At 39.7% G+C, this 13,123-nt stretch overlaps 1 protein-coding gene across 6 annotated transcripts in view; it reads left to right on the forward strand.

Annotated features, from left to right (window-relative positions):
* Nucleotides 1-13,123, forward strand: part of PPFIBP2 (PPFIA binding protein 2) — a 101,647-nt gene that overhangs the window by 433 nt on the left and 88,091 nt on the right. The window contains exon 1 of one of the 6 annotated variants that reach the window (XM_063160578.1): nt 160-223. The exons of 3 other annotated variants lie outside the window; for them this stretch is intronic. In XM_063160578.1, the coding sequence (XP_063016648.1) occupies nt 195-223 (29 nt within the window). In that variant the 5' untranslated portion in view covers nt 160-194. Of the gene's footprint in view, nt 1-159; nt 224-13,123 lie in introns of those variants that run through there. 2 more of the 6 variants (XM_063160582.1, XM_063160583.1) reach the window with 2 other exon arrangements.

The following is a 13,123-nucleotide window of genomic DNA, read 5'->3' on the forward strand; positions in this document are numbered from 1 at the left end:
ACTGGCAGGTCGGTAAATAAAGCGCTTTGTTGGCGGAGGGCAGGGGGTTCAGCGAGCTGATGACACCCAGCTGCAGCCCGGCTGTCTAGGGTGGGAGCCCTCCCCTTCCTCCCCTCCCCAGGCTTTGACAATCAACTATAAAAAGCGGTGAAAAGAGGTGGTTTAGAGGCTGTTCGGGACAAAGTAGCTGGAAGATGAAGCTGTCTGTTCAAGCAGCACAGAGGTAAGGAAGGTAAGGGCATGTCAAGTAGTTCCCCAGTCCCGTGGGCTAGCGCTGCTCTGATAAAAACACCTCCTCCTGACATCTGCAAGAAGGATAAGGAACCACCCTGCTTCGTGCATGGTCCTCTGCTCAGCTTTGCATGGGGCAGGAGGAGATGCTGAAGATCATTTTGGCAGGTCTGACTGTGTGTGGGTGTAGTGCAATGCCTGCTTTTGAAGATTTGTGTGTACTGTGCTTCGTATTTCCACGGCCAGAAAAGGTCATTTGCAATTTCAGATTTTTAATTTTAAGGTTGTGGAAGGAGGGGATTCACTGAGGGGTGCTTCTCTGGGGTTATTTTGTTGGATTTTTTACTAAAAGGAGTATATGAACAAGTGCATAAAAGACTTCTTTCTGAAACTGCTCTGGAAACGTGGAAAGAGCAGGTGGGAGGGCAAAGAAAGCAGAATTCTAGCTTTCCATGTTTATTTATTGACTTTGCCTGTGTTCCTGATTTTTACTTGCATCTGCTGTTTGAACTTTAAACCAATGAATCTTTAAGTTTCTCTCCATCTTTCTAATGGAGAAATACTTTGAATAAAACTCAGTACACCAGGAAAGTGCAAGGTCAGACTGGGACAACCATAAGCAAATATGGGTTGTTGATTTTTAGATGATACGGGTTTTCCATCCACTTGCTTCTAATTCCAGTTGAGAACAATTGTAAAGGCCTCTTGAACCTGAAGGAAACCCAGAGAGGTAGAACTCAAAACCACCCAATTTTGTCTTGAGGACAGGTATAGCTTGGTACCAGAATATGAGGAAAAAAATATGTAATAATGATATCATTTATAATGTAGAAAGTAATTTCAAGTCCCCAGTAACAAGACTTAAGTGGAGGGATAACTCAAGACTGGTCTCACCACTGACTGCTGAAGTTTTTTTCTGTTGTAGAGACACATGACTTGCCTGTAACTCTTCTGAACTAATGTTAGCATTGGTTTTGAAAGCTTAAATACTTTATTTACCTGAGCCAGGTAGTAATCAAACATCCTGACAAAACATACAGCAGCTTATCTGTCACCCATCTGGGGCTCTGCCCTATGGGAAGCCCAAATTAAAGGAAGGGGTAGGGACTGGGTTGAACTGTGTGGCTGGAACGTGGTAGGAATTGAGCTGGGAGTGTTGTTCCCTGATTCCAGCTTCCCTGGCTGCTTTCATCTCCTGTCCCAGGAAGCAGAGGGATTAGAGGGATGGTGCAGAGGGCACTTTCTGCTGCTGCCATCCCTGTTTCACCCCTATCCACATGCAGATAAACAGGGGAGACAGGAAGGAGGTGGGAAAGGAAAGGTGAGATAATAAGAGTTATCTTCCCCTCACTCCTCCTGTATCTGATCTCACTTCATCTTTCTTCATGTGGTATCAGCAGTGTGGAAAAGGGATCAGGAGGTGTGTGTGTGTGTGTGTCCAGCAAAGGGAGAATGTTTGGGTGTAGGCACAGACCACAGAAGGGCTCTCTGGGCTCTTGGATCCATTCTCCCATTTTCCTGTCATGCTTGTTACACTGGGTCAGGGCTTCTCCAGACAGACCATGCAGGCAGCAAAATGTGGCTCCATGTGGCAGAGAGAGTTGGAATGGAGCATGGGCCGGGGACAGATGGACAAGACTAGAATGGAGATCTCAATAATCACCTTCCTCAACACGCTGGTTGTGTCAGCAAACAGGCAGGAAAGGCAGAGGGACAATGTCCTGTGAGTGCAAAAGAGGAGAAAATGAAAACAGAACAAGAGACACTGAGCCTCATCTTTGTTACTCCGTGTGCAGCTCTGCTCCCAGCCCTCATCTACCTCACTTGTTTCCTCTTTGCCTCTTTCTGGTCTCTCTCCTCAAAACAAACAAACTCCCACAAATCTGCACAAGGCACTCATCCCCAGACACTGCTTTCACTCTGGTGAGGCCACTCAGGGGCAGACCAGAAACTCAGTTGGTTTTCCCTGCAGCTAAGGATTTGTTTGAACTCAGGCAGCCTTGACCTGGTAAGATTAGCAAAGGACTGTGTTCACACAGGTAAAGCAAAAAAATCCACCTTCCTCCTGCTCCCTTCCCCAGAAAAGACGTTTACAGCAATAGGGGGAAACCTCCTGCTTGCTTTAGAAGTCTATAATGTGATGATTTAGTTTGTCAAAGCAGGGAATGACAAATAAGGAAATGTGTTTCATGATAATGATCGCTCAGCGTAGGTGCAAAATCATTGAACGTGCTGTACAAAGACAGGGGTTTGTGTTTTCCAGAAATACCCAAGGGTGTGGAAATAGCAATGCAGCAGAAGATGACAATGTTTAGGGCAGTAGATGAGGACTGTCAGAAGTCACTTTTCTATCAGTGAAGTTGCATCACTCCAGTCTCTAGGGATGTTTCTCACTCCTTTTGCCACCCCATTCCCAGAGATCACTTCAACCCCTCTGGATATAACCTTGAAAATCTCCTAAGCTACTCGGGAGGGTTTAGCAGCAGTGGATGTCCCTGGAGGGACACTTGATCAGTTACCAGGGTTCTGTAGATATGTATGAAATAACTTTGCTTCAGTCAATACCCTGAGAACTGGAAAGACTGAGCAGTGAATTAGGTTCTTTAAATTATCCCCAGTTTGCTTTTGTCTGTGCAGTGCTATCAACTCACCTGTTGCTTTGAAGCTGAAGAAGCTGAGAGTTCCCCTTTGCTCATTCTGTTCTTTGCCTTTGTCTAGGTACCAGCTCTGAGGTGATGTCTTTGATAACCTGTGGCAGGTTGAGTTTCCTCCCTTCTTCTTTCTTCCACCTTTACAACATTTTAGTTCTTCTTTTACCCAGATGCACATTAAGCAACAAAATATAGGTGCCTTTTTTCTTGTAGCTAGATGCCTCTGCCTACGTGTTTTAGTGTGACATTTTTATTTCAAATCTCTCTGACCTTGTAGCATTACAGTTACCTTTTTTGTTTCCATCTTCACGTGTTTCTTTTCTATAAAACCACTTCTCAATAGCACTTTGCTCTTATCTGGTAATTCATTGATGCAGAGAACAAAGCAGTTAAATTACAAAGATAATTTCTTTCTGAAGCCAACATAAAAAGTAAATCCTGGTGGCACTGTTGCCAGTCTAGGTCAATTTGTGTTTATAATGTGCACCTGCCAAGTTCCAGTGTAGTGGTTTAGAGGATTTTAAGCACAACCTGGATTTTGAACTCTAATTTGATAACCTGTACAGCAAGATTTTTATGACTGTTTTGTGGTTCACTAGTATTTCTGCAAAACCTGTGACTGAAACTTGCCAAGGGGAAAGAGCTGTATATTTTCATAGAGATCAAAAATGAAAATGTGGTATCCTCAAATGCCTAAACCAAGGCTTTATTTCTCTGTCAGATCATCAACAAACAAATGAGGAACCATTAGTGGTTTTCTCAACTCTGTGTATGTGATATATAAAATACATTGTGTTTCTCTGTTTAGTCAGATTTTCCAGGTTAAATCGGAAGTAGCTGAAGATAAAAGTTGAGGATTGAATACAGGTTAAAATAGAGCACTTTATAGAGGGGTAAAGATAAGAAGCCTGATGTGACCAGACAGTGTAATTCAAGGAATGGTAAATAATGGATCTGACTTCCAAAAAGTTGCAAGTATAAACTGGTGATAAATTGTTGGTGGTTTCCTGAAGCAGATGTGAATCTGGAGAAAACAGATCAGCTGATTCTCCTTCAATGAAACCTTGCATTGGTTTGGAGGGCTGAAATCAGACTGAACACTCAACGTCAAGCAAATACAGGTCCTAAGGATGCCTCTGTCCCAAGCCTTGCTTATCCAATGCTGACTGTGAGCGTTGTTGCCATTAGAGCAACAGAGAGTGTGTGAATATTCATAGGGAATGATTCACTCCCTGCTTAGGTCTTCACAGTCTTTAAGATCAACAGATTGTGTGCCAGTTAAAGTAATTAGTGAAGATAAATCTAAGCTGTTGCATTTTAATCTGGATTTCCATCACTTAGAGTATGGGAACTCCTGTTTTACCTTATCCTCCTCTGAAAACAAGTCTGGTTGGTCTCTGCATTCAGAGGTGACTTTGCTGGGGTTGCCTCCTTTCTTCTCTATGTACTGCTCCTACAAAAAAAAAAAAAGAATTTTATTTCCAATTTTCCCTATTTTCCACCCAAAGTTTATTTCAGAAATCTTATTTGGACAGGGGAAGATATTTGCCAAGAGTCTCTTGAATGTAGTGAATCATATTTTTATTCCTCTGCAGGGCAGATGGTAGCATCTGCTTTAATAAAGCATAATCAGAACATCTTATTCTAATGGCATTGCAGTAAGATTTATGAGTGTGTTTCTGGGATGATCATAAAATAATGAGCATAATCCAATCAGCTCCCAAACAGAAGAATTCTGATGTCTCACTCCAGACAAAAAAAAAAATAAAAATTTCTAGCAAACACCTTGGGGAGATAACCCATTTTGTGTGGATAGGTAGGAAACAAGCACATACCACTTATGAAAGTAGGATATGTTATTTTCTTAAAGAGTGTTCATTACATCTGAAGAAAATAAAAATCAAAATTAGTGAAGTCAATGTTTTCTTTTCTTGAAGTAATATTCTGTAAATAAAATAGAAGTATATGTGCAAAATATTTAGTATTAGTAGAGATTATTTTAAACTTGAAAATTTGAGTCACGGGCATTATAAATTAACTAGTTATTGCATTAAAACATTCTTCAATTTAGAAAGGTGAATGCATACAAAATAGAAATATTACCTGAAACTGTAAGTACAATTCTCAATCTGCTCTGGCAGACTTTGTATGTATAAAAAGAAAATCAAATTAGAACTTTTGTCACTAAAAGAAAGCTATTCTAACAAGCTTTTGTGCAAGAAGGAGGTCTGCTCTGTTGTGAAAAATACTGAATAACCATCAGTAGTTACCCATACTATGCCCAGTGCAGTGCGGGCAACATTTCATAATAATTGTAAATGAGACAAAGATTGGAAAACTATTTTAAGAATTGTGGTCCGAATCTGTTTTGCCTTGATTGCCTTCTTCATGTTAATTAGGAAACTTGGTAGCCTCTTCAGTTTCCTCTGCAGGTTGTGAAGCACAGCTGGTTCTCATTTAACTGGTAAAAGGCAGATTTTAGAAACCTGCTTTTTTACTTTTTTTTTTTAGCATGAGGCGAGGAGTTTGTGTTCAGAGTAAATAGTTTGTTATAAAAGGAATTCAAACTCTAAAATGTGGCTGGGATTCGCCAGCCATTTGTAGTTTTTATTTAATCAAAGCTTCTGATTATCCAGGACTAATTGCAAATGGGAGTAGCAGCTGCTCACTCTCTTTGGAAACCCAGATTTGGGTACTTAGAAGAGCTTCCACATTAGTAGAGACTGATAAAAGTGCCATACCAAGCAGAATGTTCATAAATATCATTTCACTGTAAATGAATTTTATTTGCTTTTCTTAACTAATGAGTAAACAGAATTGTTACATGTTTACAGCACAGTATTGAAGCAAAAATACCCCTTATCAATAAACAATAATAGAGGGAAAAAAAGTCGTCATGACAGAGCTGTATTTTAGTGTTTGCCAATATGACCATTTTCTTCTTTTCAAGTAGGAATGGATAGGATCTATATTATTTTGGAATTAATGAAATTGTCTTGAATATTTCCACTTGGAGGTTTGAAAACAACTGAAAGAAAGACTAAATCTCTCTTATATAATAGCAAACCAAATTTTCCTTGCAAATTTAATAGAAGAGTACAAAGATGCCACAATTAGAGATATGGAAGCAGACTTTGATCCATTTTCTGGAAAATTAAATAAACTGAAGAAACTGATAGTGAATTCTGATTCCCTTTTCTCTCCTGAAATAGAAGCAAAAGATAATGTTATCCAGCAGATGGTCATTTCAATACTTTAGTCTTTTGTCTGTATTTTGTTTTGATTTTGATGCAAGTGGCTCCAAATGCAAGAAACTTCTGACAAACTTTTCATGCAGGCAAATCAGCTGGTAGCTGTTAGGGATTAAAGGGCTTTGCAAGTCATTATCCTGAAATAATTTCATTTTGTGGCTGTATTAATAAGCAGGTCAAATAAAGGCATTGCTATCAAGCATTAAAATTCATGATTAATTTATTATCTCAGGGAACTCCACAGGTCTATTCACAGACCAAATATGAATAGTAGGACTTTCAAATAGTTCTTAAAATTTCAACCATATGAAAGAGTTCTTGGGACTGGAAGTAACATGCAGTAGAGTTTTAGCTAGAGTTAGATTTTTTTTTTGGCAAATCCTTTTGTGTCATTGTTCATGTTCAAGTTGTTAAATACTTATCAAAATACTTATCTGGGAAGGAGTGTAGAGACATCCTCTGTGTGTTCATTATAATGGTTAACTTGTGGATTTTTCATGCCCTAAAAGTAGTGGGAATTCAGAGACTAAAAGGTTTCCTTTAAACATACCCCAGTGATGGATGATGCTGACAGCATCCTGAACTTCAGCTGTAAATATGTATAGAAAACCCAGGAGAGCACTGAGTTGATGAACAGGTCTGTTCCTAGGTTCAGCTTTTGCATTCAGTTGATTTGCAAAACTCCCGAAATCTTTGTGTCTTAGCAAAATCTGTGAGCCAAAATGACAGACCTGGAATATGGAAACTTTGGAGACTTGGAAGGGGAGGCTTGAACGGTTTACTGAGCAATCAGTCAATATCTGGAAATGGCACGTACTTCCAGAGTTTTACAAATTCAAAAAGGCTTCCTGCTGCATGGAACTGGGGCTTTGCTTTTTCTTATCTCTTTCTTAGTCCCTCATCTCATGTATAACATATAAGGAGAAATTTACATTGATTTGGCTTATCCTTGCTAAGATGATTTGACATGGAAACATATTCATTTTTCATTTGTATAGAACTTGGAAAGAATCCCTGGAAATGGTTGGCAGACACTGCACAATGGGCTCTGTGGGTGGTAAGAACTTGAGAACACCTCTCACAGCTGGTACTAAAAGGTGCAATATTTTACAGGACAATTTGGGGATCTCTTTTGTATCCTGTGCCACAGGAGTGTCCCCTTTGTGGAAGCAGCACAGTGAGCACTTCAGGACTCTTTGTAAGCTGATAAAATCTTTTCTCCAGGCACTCAAAATTGTATATACAGTTGTTTTTTTATTCTATTATTGCTTGTTTTACTTGTTGTGATAGAGTCAAACTAGTACCAGTGCACAAAGATGAGTGTGAGATACAAGAGCTGTCGCAGACATCTTTTAGGAAAAATCCTTTCCTTAGGATTTTTCCTCCTGAGGAGCTGGGAGGCCTCAGGAACAAAATGTAAACAATGGTTATCTGCTGCTGTGGAATACAACAGGTGCATCTGTGATTGGTCTCATGTGGTTGTTTCTAATTAATGGCCAATCACAGTCAGCTATCTCAGAATCTCTGTCTGAGACAGAAGCTTTTGTTATCATTTTTTCTATTCTTAGCTAGCCTTCTGGTGAAATCTTTTCTTCTATTCTTTTAGTATAGTTTTAATGTAATATATGTCATAAAATGATAAATCAAACCTTCTAAAACATGGAGTCAGATCCTCATCTCTTTCCTCATCCAAGAACCCCCGTGAACACCATCACAAAGACCTGAGTACTTGGGTGGGTTTTCAGGGAGGGGAATCCCTTAGGAGCCTTCCCTGGGTAAATATGTGTTTCTGTGAGCAAATACAGCCTCCATCAAACAGGTCACTGAGGGGGCCTGGATATCTTGTCACACATTAATTGTGGCTGCTCCCTTTCCCTCTAAAGTCAGCTTCTGGTTTCAGTGCATGCCTGATCTGTTTTCAGGCACCTTGGTATTCACTCTTCCTGCAGAATTCACTGGAAAAACAAGGATAAAGGGTGGTGCATTCTTCTTGCCACCTGTAATAATGATTCTTCAGCTGGGAGATGTTTTATGTTCCTCTCACCTCTGTGAATCTTCAAAGTATTAAATGTTGCTCTTGGATGTCCAGAGCCACTCTACTGTCTGTCTTGCAGCATTACCTATCTATATAAAGCCTATTTTTCAAAATTAGAAAATCATGTTACTCCATTAAGTATGGAAAGCAATTATGATAGGAGGCTGGGATTTAAAATTCAGCTGTGGCACAGGGTTTGATACAGATACTTTCTTAGTGTTGGCCTGTTCTGCAGGGAGTAAATTGTCCCACATTCTGAATAATGGAGGAGCAAAACCAACAAAATATGTCATTTCAAACCAAGGTTTTACTTGCTGTGAACAATTTTTGCCTCTTGGTTATGGTGTCCAGGTGTTGGAATGATGAGTTACTTGTCTGTGGAGTTGTCTTGGTAAAGTTTAGGGCTTGATGTGATCGAAGATCTCAGACTTAGGGAGAATTTAACAAAGCTTGAGGAGACGGATGTACCACTGAGAGTGGGCACAAAGAATGCAGAATTTACAGGCCACAGGGACTTGGGGCACAATTCCCAAGATAAGGAAGAAAGTAGCAAAGCCAGCTCAGCAACTGGTGCAGCTCTGCTCTGTGTGTGGGCTGGTCTCTGGCCCACCAGGTGAAATAACCTATTTGGGGACAGCAGTTATACCTATTCTTGAGGTAGAGAAAGAGGAAAAACTTAAATATAGCTTTTTTTCCCAAGGATATTTTCAATGATCTTCAGGAAGCAATCTATATAGGAATGTTTTGTTTATAAGTACAGGCATTGAACTGGCACAGCTGTTAAAATTTATATTTTTGTTGATGTGCTGAGTAATGTGGGATGTGGAGCTTTTCATAGTGATCCATTTGCTGTTCAGCGCTTTTAATCCAAGCGGATTCAATTTTGATGAATTTGCTGTTTCTAGCAGAAGTATGTTTTTCTTCTCATTGTTTCCCACAGACACTTTCCTCAAAATAGCTACTGAAGCTTTAATTTATACAGAAGTGCTTGATACTGTCAGTTCCTGTTAGGATAAATTCAACATATTTGTATCCACAGATGCAGGTTGGGTAGTATCAGAGCAGCCTAGTGAGTGTTATTTATAAATTGCTGCACAGAATGTTTCAAAGGGGGAAAAATACTGATGTGAAAATGAATTTTGCAAAGTCAAAAAGTTGACTTTTTAGCACACATTCTCAGTCTTTGCGTCTAAAGCTGAGTTTAGGCTTCCCCAGAGCCTTCATGTCATGTTTGTAAAGCTGAGGGAAATTCAGGAGAGAGCTTTAACATCAGAGTAACCCAAGAGTAGATAGTTTTGAAATAATAGATATTCATAAGAAATATTTTTCTTCCGTGTGTCTATGTTGAACTGTTTTTCTATGCAGTCTAACCCAGACCTCAGGGTTTTTTTTACCTTAGATATCTTGTGGATGAGAATTGCCTCTCTGGATTGCAGGAAATCAGTTTTCTAGCTCACCAACCCTGCCCTTTGTTCTGAGGTTCTGCTGCAGAAAAACCCAACAGGGGTCCCTCTGCATCCACTGGTGCCAATTCCTTCCCTGATCCTCACCCTTCCCACTGTCTGCCCATGTTAAGGAGAATTTAGTGCTCTCCTTTCTTCTAAACCTCCCAAGTGAGTTATTTCTGTAAAGATTCGTGGCTTTTACACGGAAACATCCACACCTCCACCTGTGACATCATGTCATTTGTCGCAGACATCTTTTATGGAAAATCCTTTCCTTAGGATTTTTCCTCCTGAGAAGCTGAGAGGCCTCAGGAACAAAACGTAAACATTGATTATCTGCTGCTGTGGAATGCAACAGGTGCATCTGTCATTGGCTCATGTTGGTTGTTTGTAATTAATGGCCAATCACAGTCAGCTGGCTTGGACAGAGAGCCAAGCCACAAACCTTTGTTATCATTGTTTTCTATTCTATTCTATTCTTAGGTAGCCTTCTGATGAAATCTTTTCTTCTATTCTTTTAGTATAGTTTTAATGTAATATATACCATAAAATAATAAATCAAGCCTTCTGAAACATGGAGTCAAATCCTTGTCTCTTCCCTCATCCTAAGACCCCTGTGAACACTGTCACAGTCATTCTTTCGCATCTTTCTGAAAGTCAGAAATGCCCTGCACCTTGAAAGATTCCCGTGGCGTTCCAGAGGCTCCATGGGCTCTGCCAGCTCCCTGAGCAGTGTTTGCTCCTTGTTGGCAAGGCTGCTGATTTCTACAATGATCCTAAGGAACCGCAGAAACAGAGAATATTGGTGTCGGATCTCAGTTCATCCCTCCGGGTGTCCAGAGTTGTCAGGATCCCATTGAGGGGCTCAGAAACCCTGGCACACAGCCCAGAACACCTGGAGATTTGATTATGCCCCTTGGAGCAAATTACCAGCTTTGTATGAGGGCCTGAAAGTCACACAGGTTTGAATAGTGTAATAACAAAATTATCACTGTGGTAATGCAGATGTTAGGATTTTTGGAATGGGGGTTATGGGGACAAGATGGAGGAATCTGGACATGTCCAGCCTTTCTTCTTTTTCTTCTTGTTCTTCTCCATTTTCTGCAGTGATGTTGGCACTTGGGGATTGGTTTAGAGTAGAAGTGCACTGTCTAACATGGGTGATAGGTGTTGGGAATTAAGTGTAAATACGTTATACGTAGTTTGTAGTATAAAAAGACAACACTGCCCTGGGGACGGTCAGAGTGCCTGAGCAGATCTCGACTGGGCAGAAAAAAAATTTAATAGATAAGAATTAATAAACAACTTCAGGACTGAAAACTGAAGAGCTCTGACTCGTTCTTTGGAGCAGAGACATCCTGCACATCTCAGGGCTCCAATTAACAACCAAATACCTGAGAGATTTGAAAATTGGACCTCCCGCATTTCTTTGAGATACAAAATCTTCTGGCCCTGTGTTAGCACTGTTTAGTTTGTCTAAATTTATAGGATTTTTGCAGTGACTAGCTTTGAAAAATTTTGCTTATCATATCTACCTAATCTCTCTCCATTGCTGTCAAGGATTTGTCCTCTGCTTTACTCCAGGGCACAGTTAATTTGTGCATTAGTTCTGTGTTTACTTTTATTATAATTCCTCACCTTCCAATTTACCGGAGCATGAATTTACTTACATGATGTGGGGTGTGGGGGGAAGGTGTGGTCTGAGCAGTTTCCCAGGCATTGGAGCTGGATTTCAGCAACTTCAAAGATCTCCTTGAAATTTTGACCTTCGTGGAAGCAAATTCAGAGCTGTGACCTTGAGGCCAGTTAGACTGGAAGGAAAAATAATAAAAACCCCCCAGTTTATTTTAAATGTTGAAATTTTGAGGATCTAACTTTTCTTAGTTGTAAAACTCTCTGAACTAGATATGAACTGCAGTACCAAATCTGACTTTTGTATGTGTTTATTTTAAGAGTGGAAATGTTCATATTTTGGCTTTTCTCTCATGTATTTTATCAGGTTCAGCTGAAGTTTATATCCAAACTATTTATTCATTGTGTTGCCTTTTTTTTTTTTGTTTTAAACTAATTAGGTGACAGAAAAGTGATTTAAAGTAATTAGACTTTTTGGACTTTTTCATATTTTGGCTCAGAGACTTTCCTCTTGTGTATTTTATCAGGTAGTGTTTTGTTCAGCTGAAGTTTATATCCAAATTATTTGCTCATTGTGTTACCTTTTTTATTTTTATTTTAACTAATCAGATGACAGAAGAGTTAACTAAAATAATTAGACTTTTTGGGCTTAATACAGTAACATTTAACGCAATTTTGATCTTAAGATTTGCAAAGTCAAAAGGTATAACATTCTTCCTTTATACTGCATGTAACACAGAAAACTTCAGATATCTGATAACATGAAATTAAACGATGAAGGGCTTTTTTAAGCTTTTATGGACAAGGTTTAAAGCAGCACTGAGGGCTGAAGGGCTTCCTGCAGTGGCTGGAAGTGTTACAGAGAGGGGCTGGAGAGAGCTCACTTTGCACATGCCATTCTGCCAGCGTCAGCTCTTAATTGTAAGGATGAGACTTTGTGCAAACATGAGTCAGGAAATTTGGTTATGGTACCAGGAGGAGCTGTAACTCAATATCCATCAGCCCTGGGGAGGAGTTGCTGTGAGGTGATCTGTGTTTTGAAGCATCAAGTATCAGTCAGATCTAGCATTTTTTTTAAAAGGGGGCTTTATTTTTCCCTTTGCCTTCTGTTCCCCCCTCAGAATTGAAATTCAGGCTTATTAGCAACTTATTGAAATTCAGTTTGCTATTAGCAAACTTAATGGGTTTATTTTTGAAAAGAGATGTTTGGTTTTGACTTGGCCACTTCATAGTGCAGTGAGTTTAGCTGTGTATTTTAAATCAAATTATTTAGCACATCATGTGCAAGAGCATTATTGCTTTTGGCTTATTGCTCTGACTTTCATCAGTAACACACAAATATGGCTTTTACAGTGCCAAGGTGCTTCACTTCAGGATATCCCCTCCTATAAGGATCTCCAGCAACTTGTTGAATAGAGACTTTAGCAGTTCTGACACCTACCTGAAATGATTTTCTATCAGGTCTTTGTTCAACTTTGGCTAATTGATATTTCTCTTTAGAGCTGCCCATTCTGCCTTCCTATGGGCACTTCACACTTTCCAGTTCAAAATAAGCTTTTTTTTTTTTTTTTTTTTTTTTGTGAGTTTATAACTTTTGTACCTGATGGAGCCATGAGTTGGAGGGATGAATCAATGGCTGTGTTCCTGTCTGGATGCTGCACACAGTGTGGCTGGGGGAAAAGAAAGGGGAAAAAAGGATGGACAGGTTTCTGCATTCTAGGGCAGGAGTCATCTTGCAGCTCAAGGAAAGTTTGGAGGACTTCTGAGCTTACCCAAGGCACTTGATATTTCATTATGCCATTAAGTGCAAAGCAATGTAGTACTCAGATCTGAGTGTTTAAAGAGTTTACAAGCATGTACTTATTCATCCTAGGAATA

Source organism: Melospiza melodia, chromosome 6 (assembly GCF_035770615.1).
Source record: "Melospiza melodia melodia isolate bMelMel2 chromosome 6, bMelMel2.pri, whole genome shotgun sequence".
Taxonomy (NCBI): domain Eukaryota; kingdom Metazoa; phylum Chordata; class Aves; order Passeriformes; family Passerellidae; genus Melospiza; species Melospiza melodia.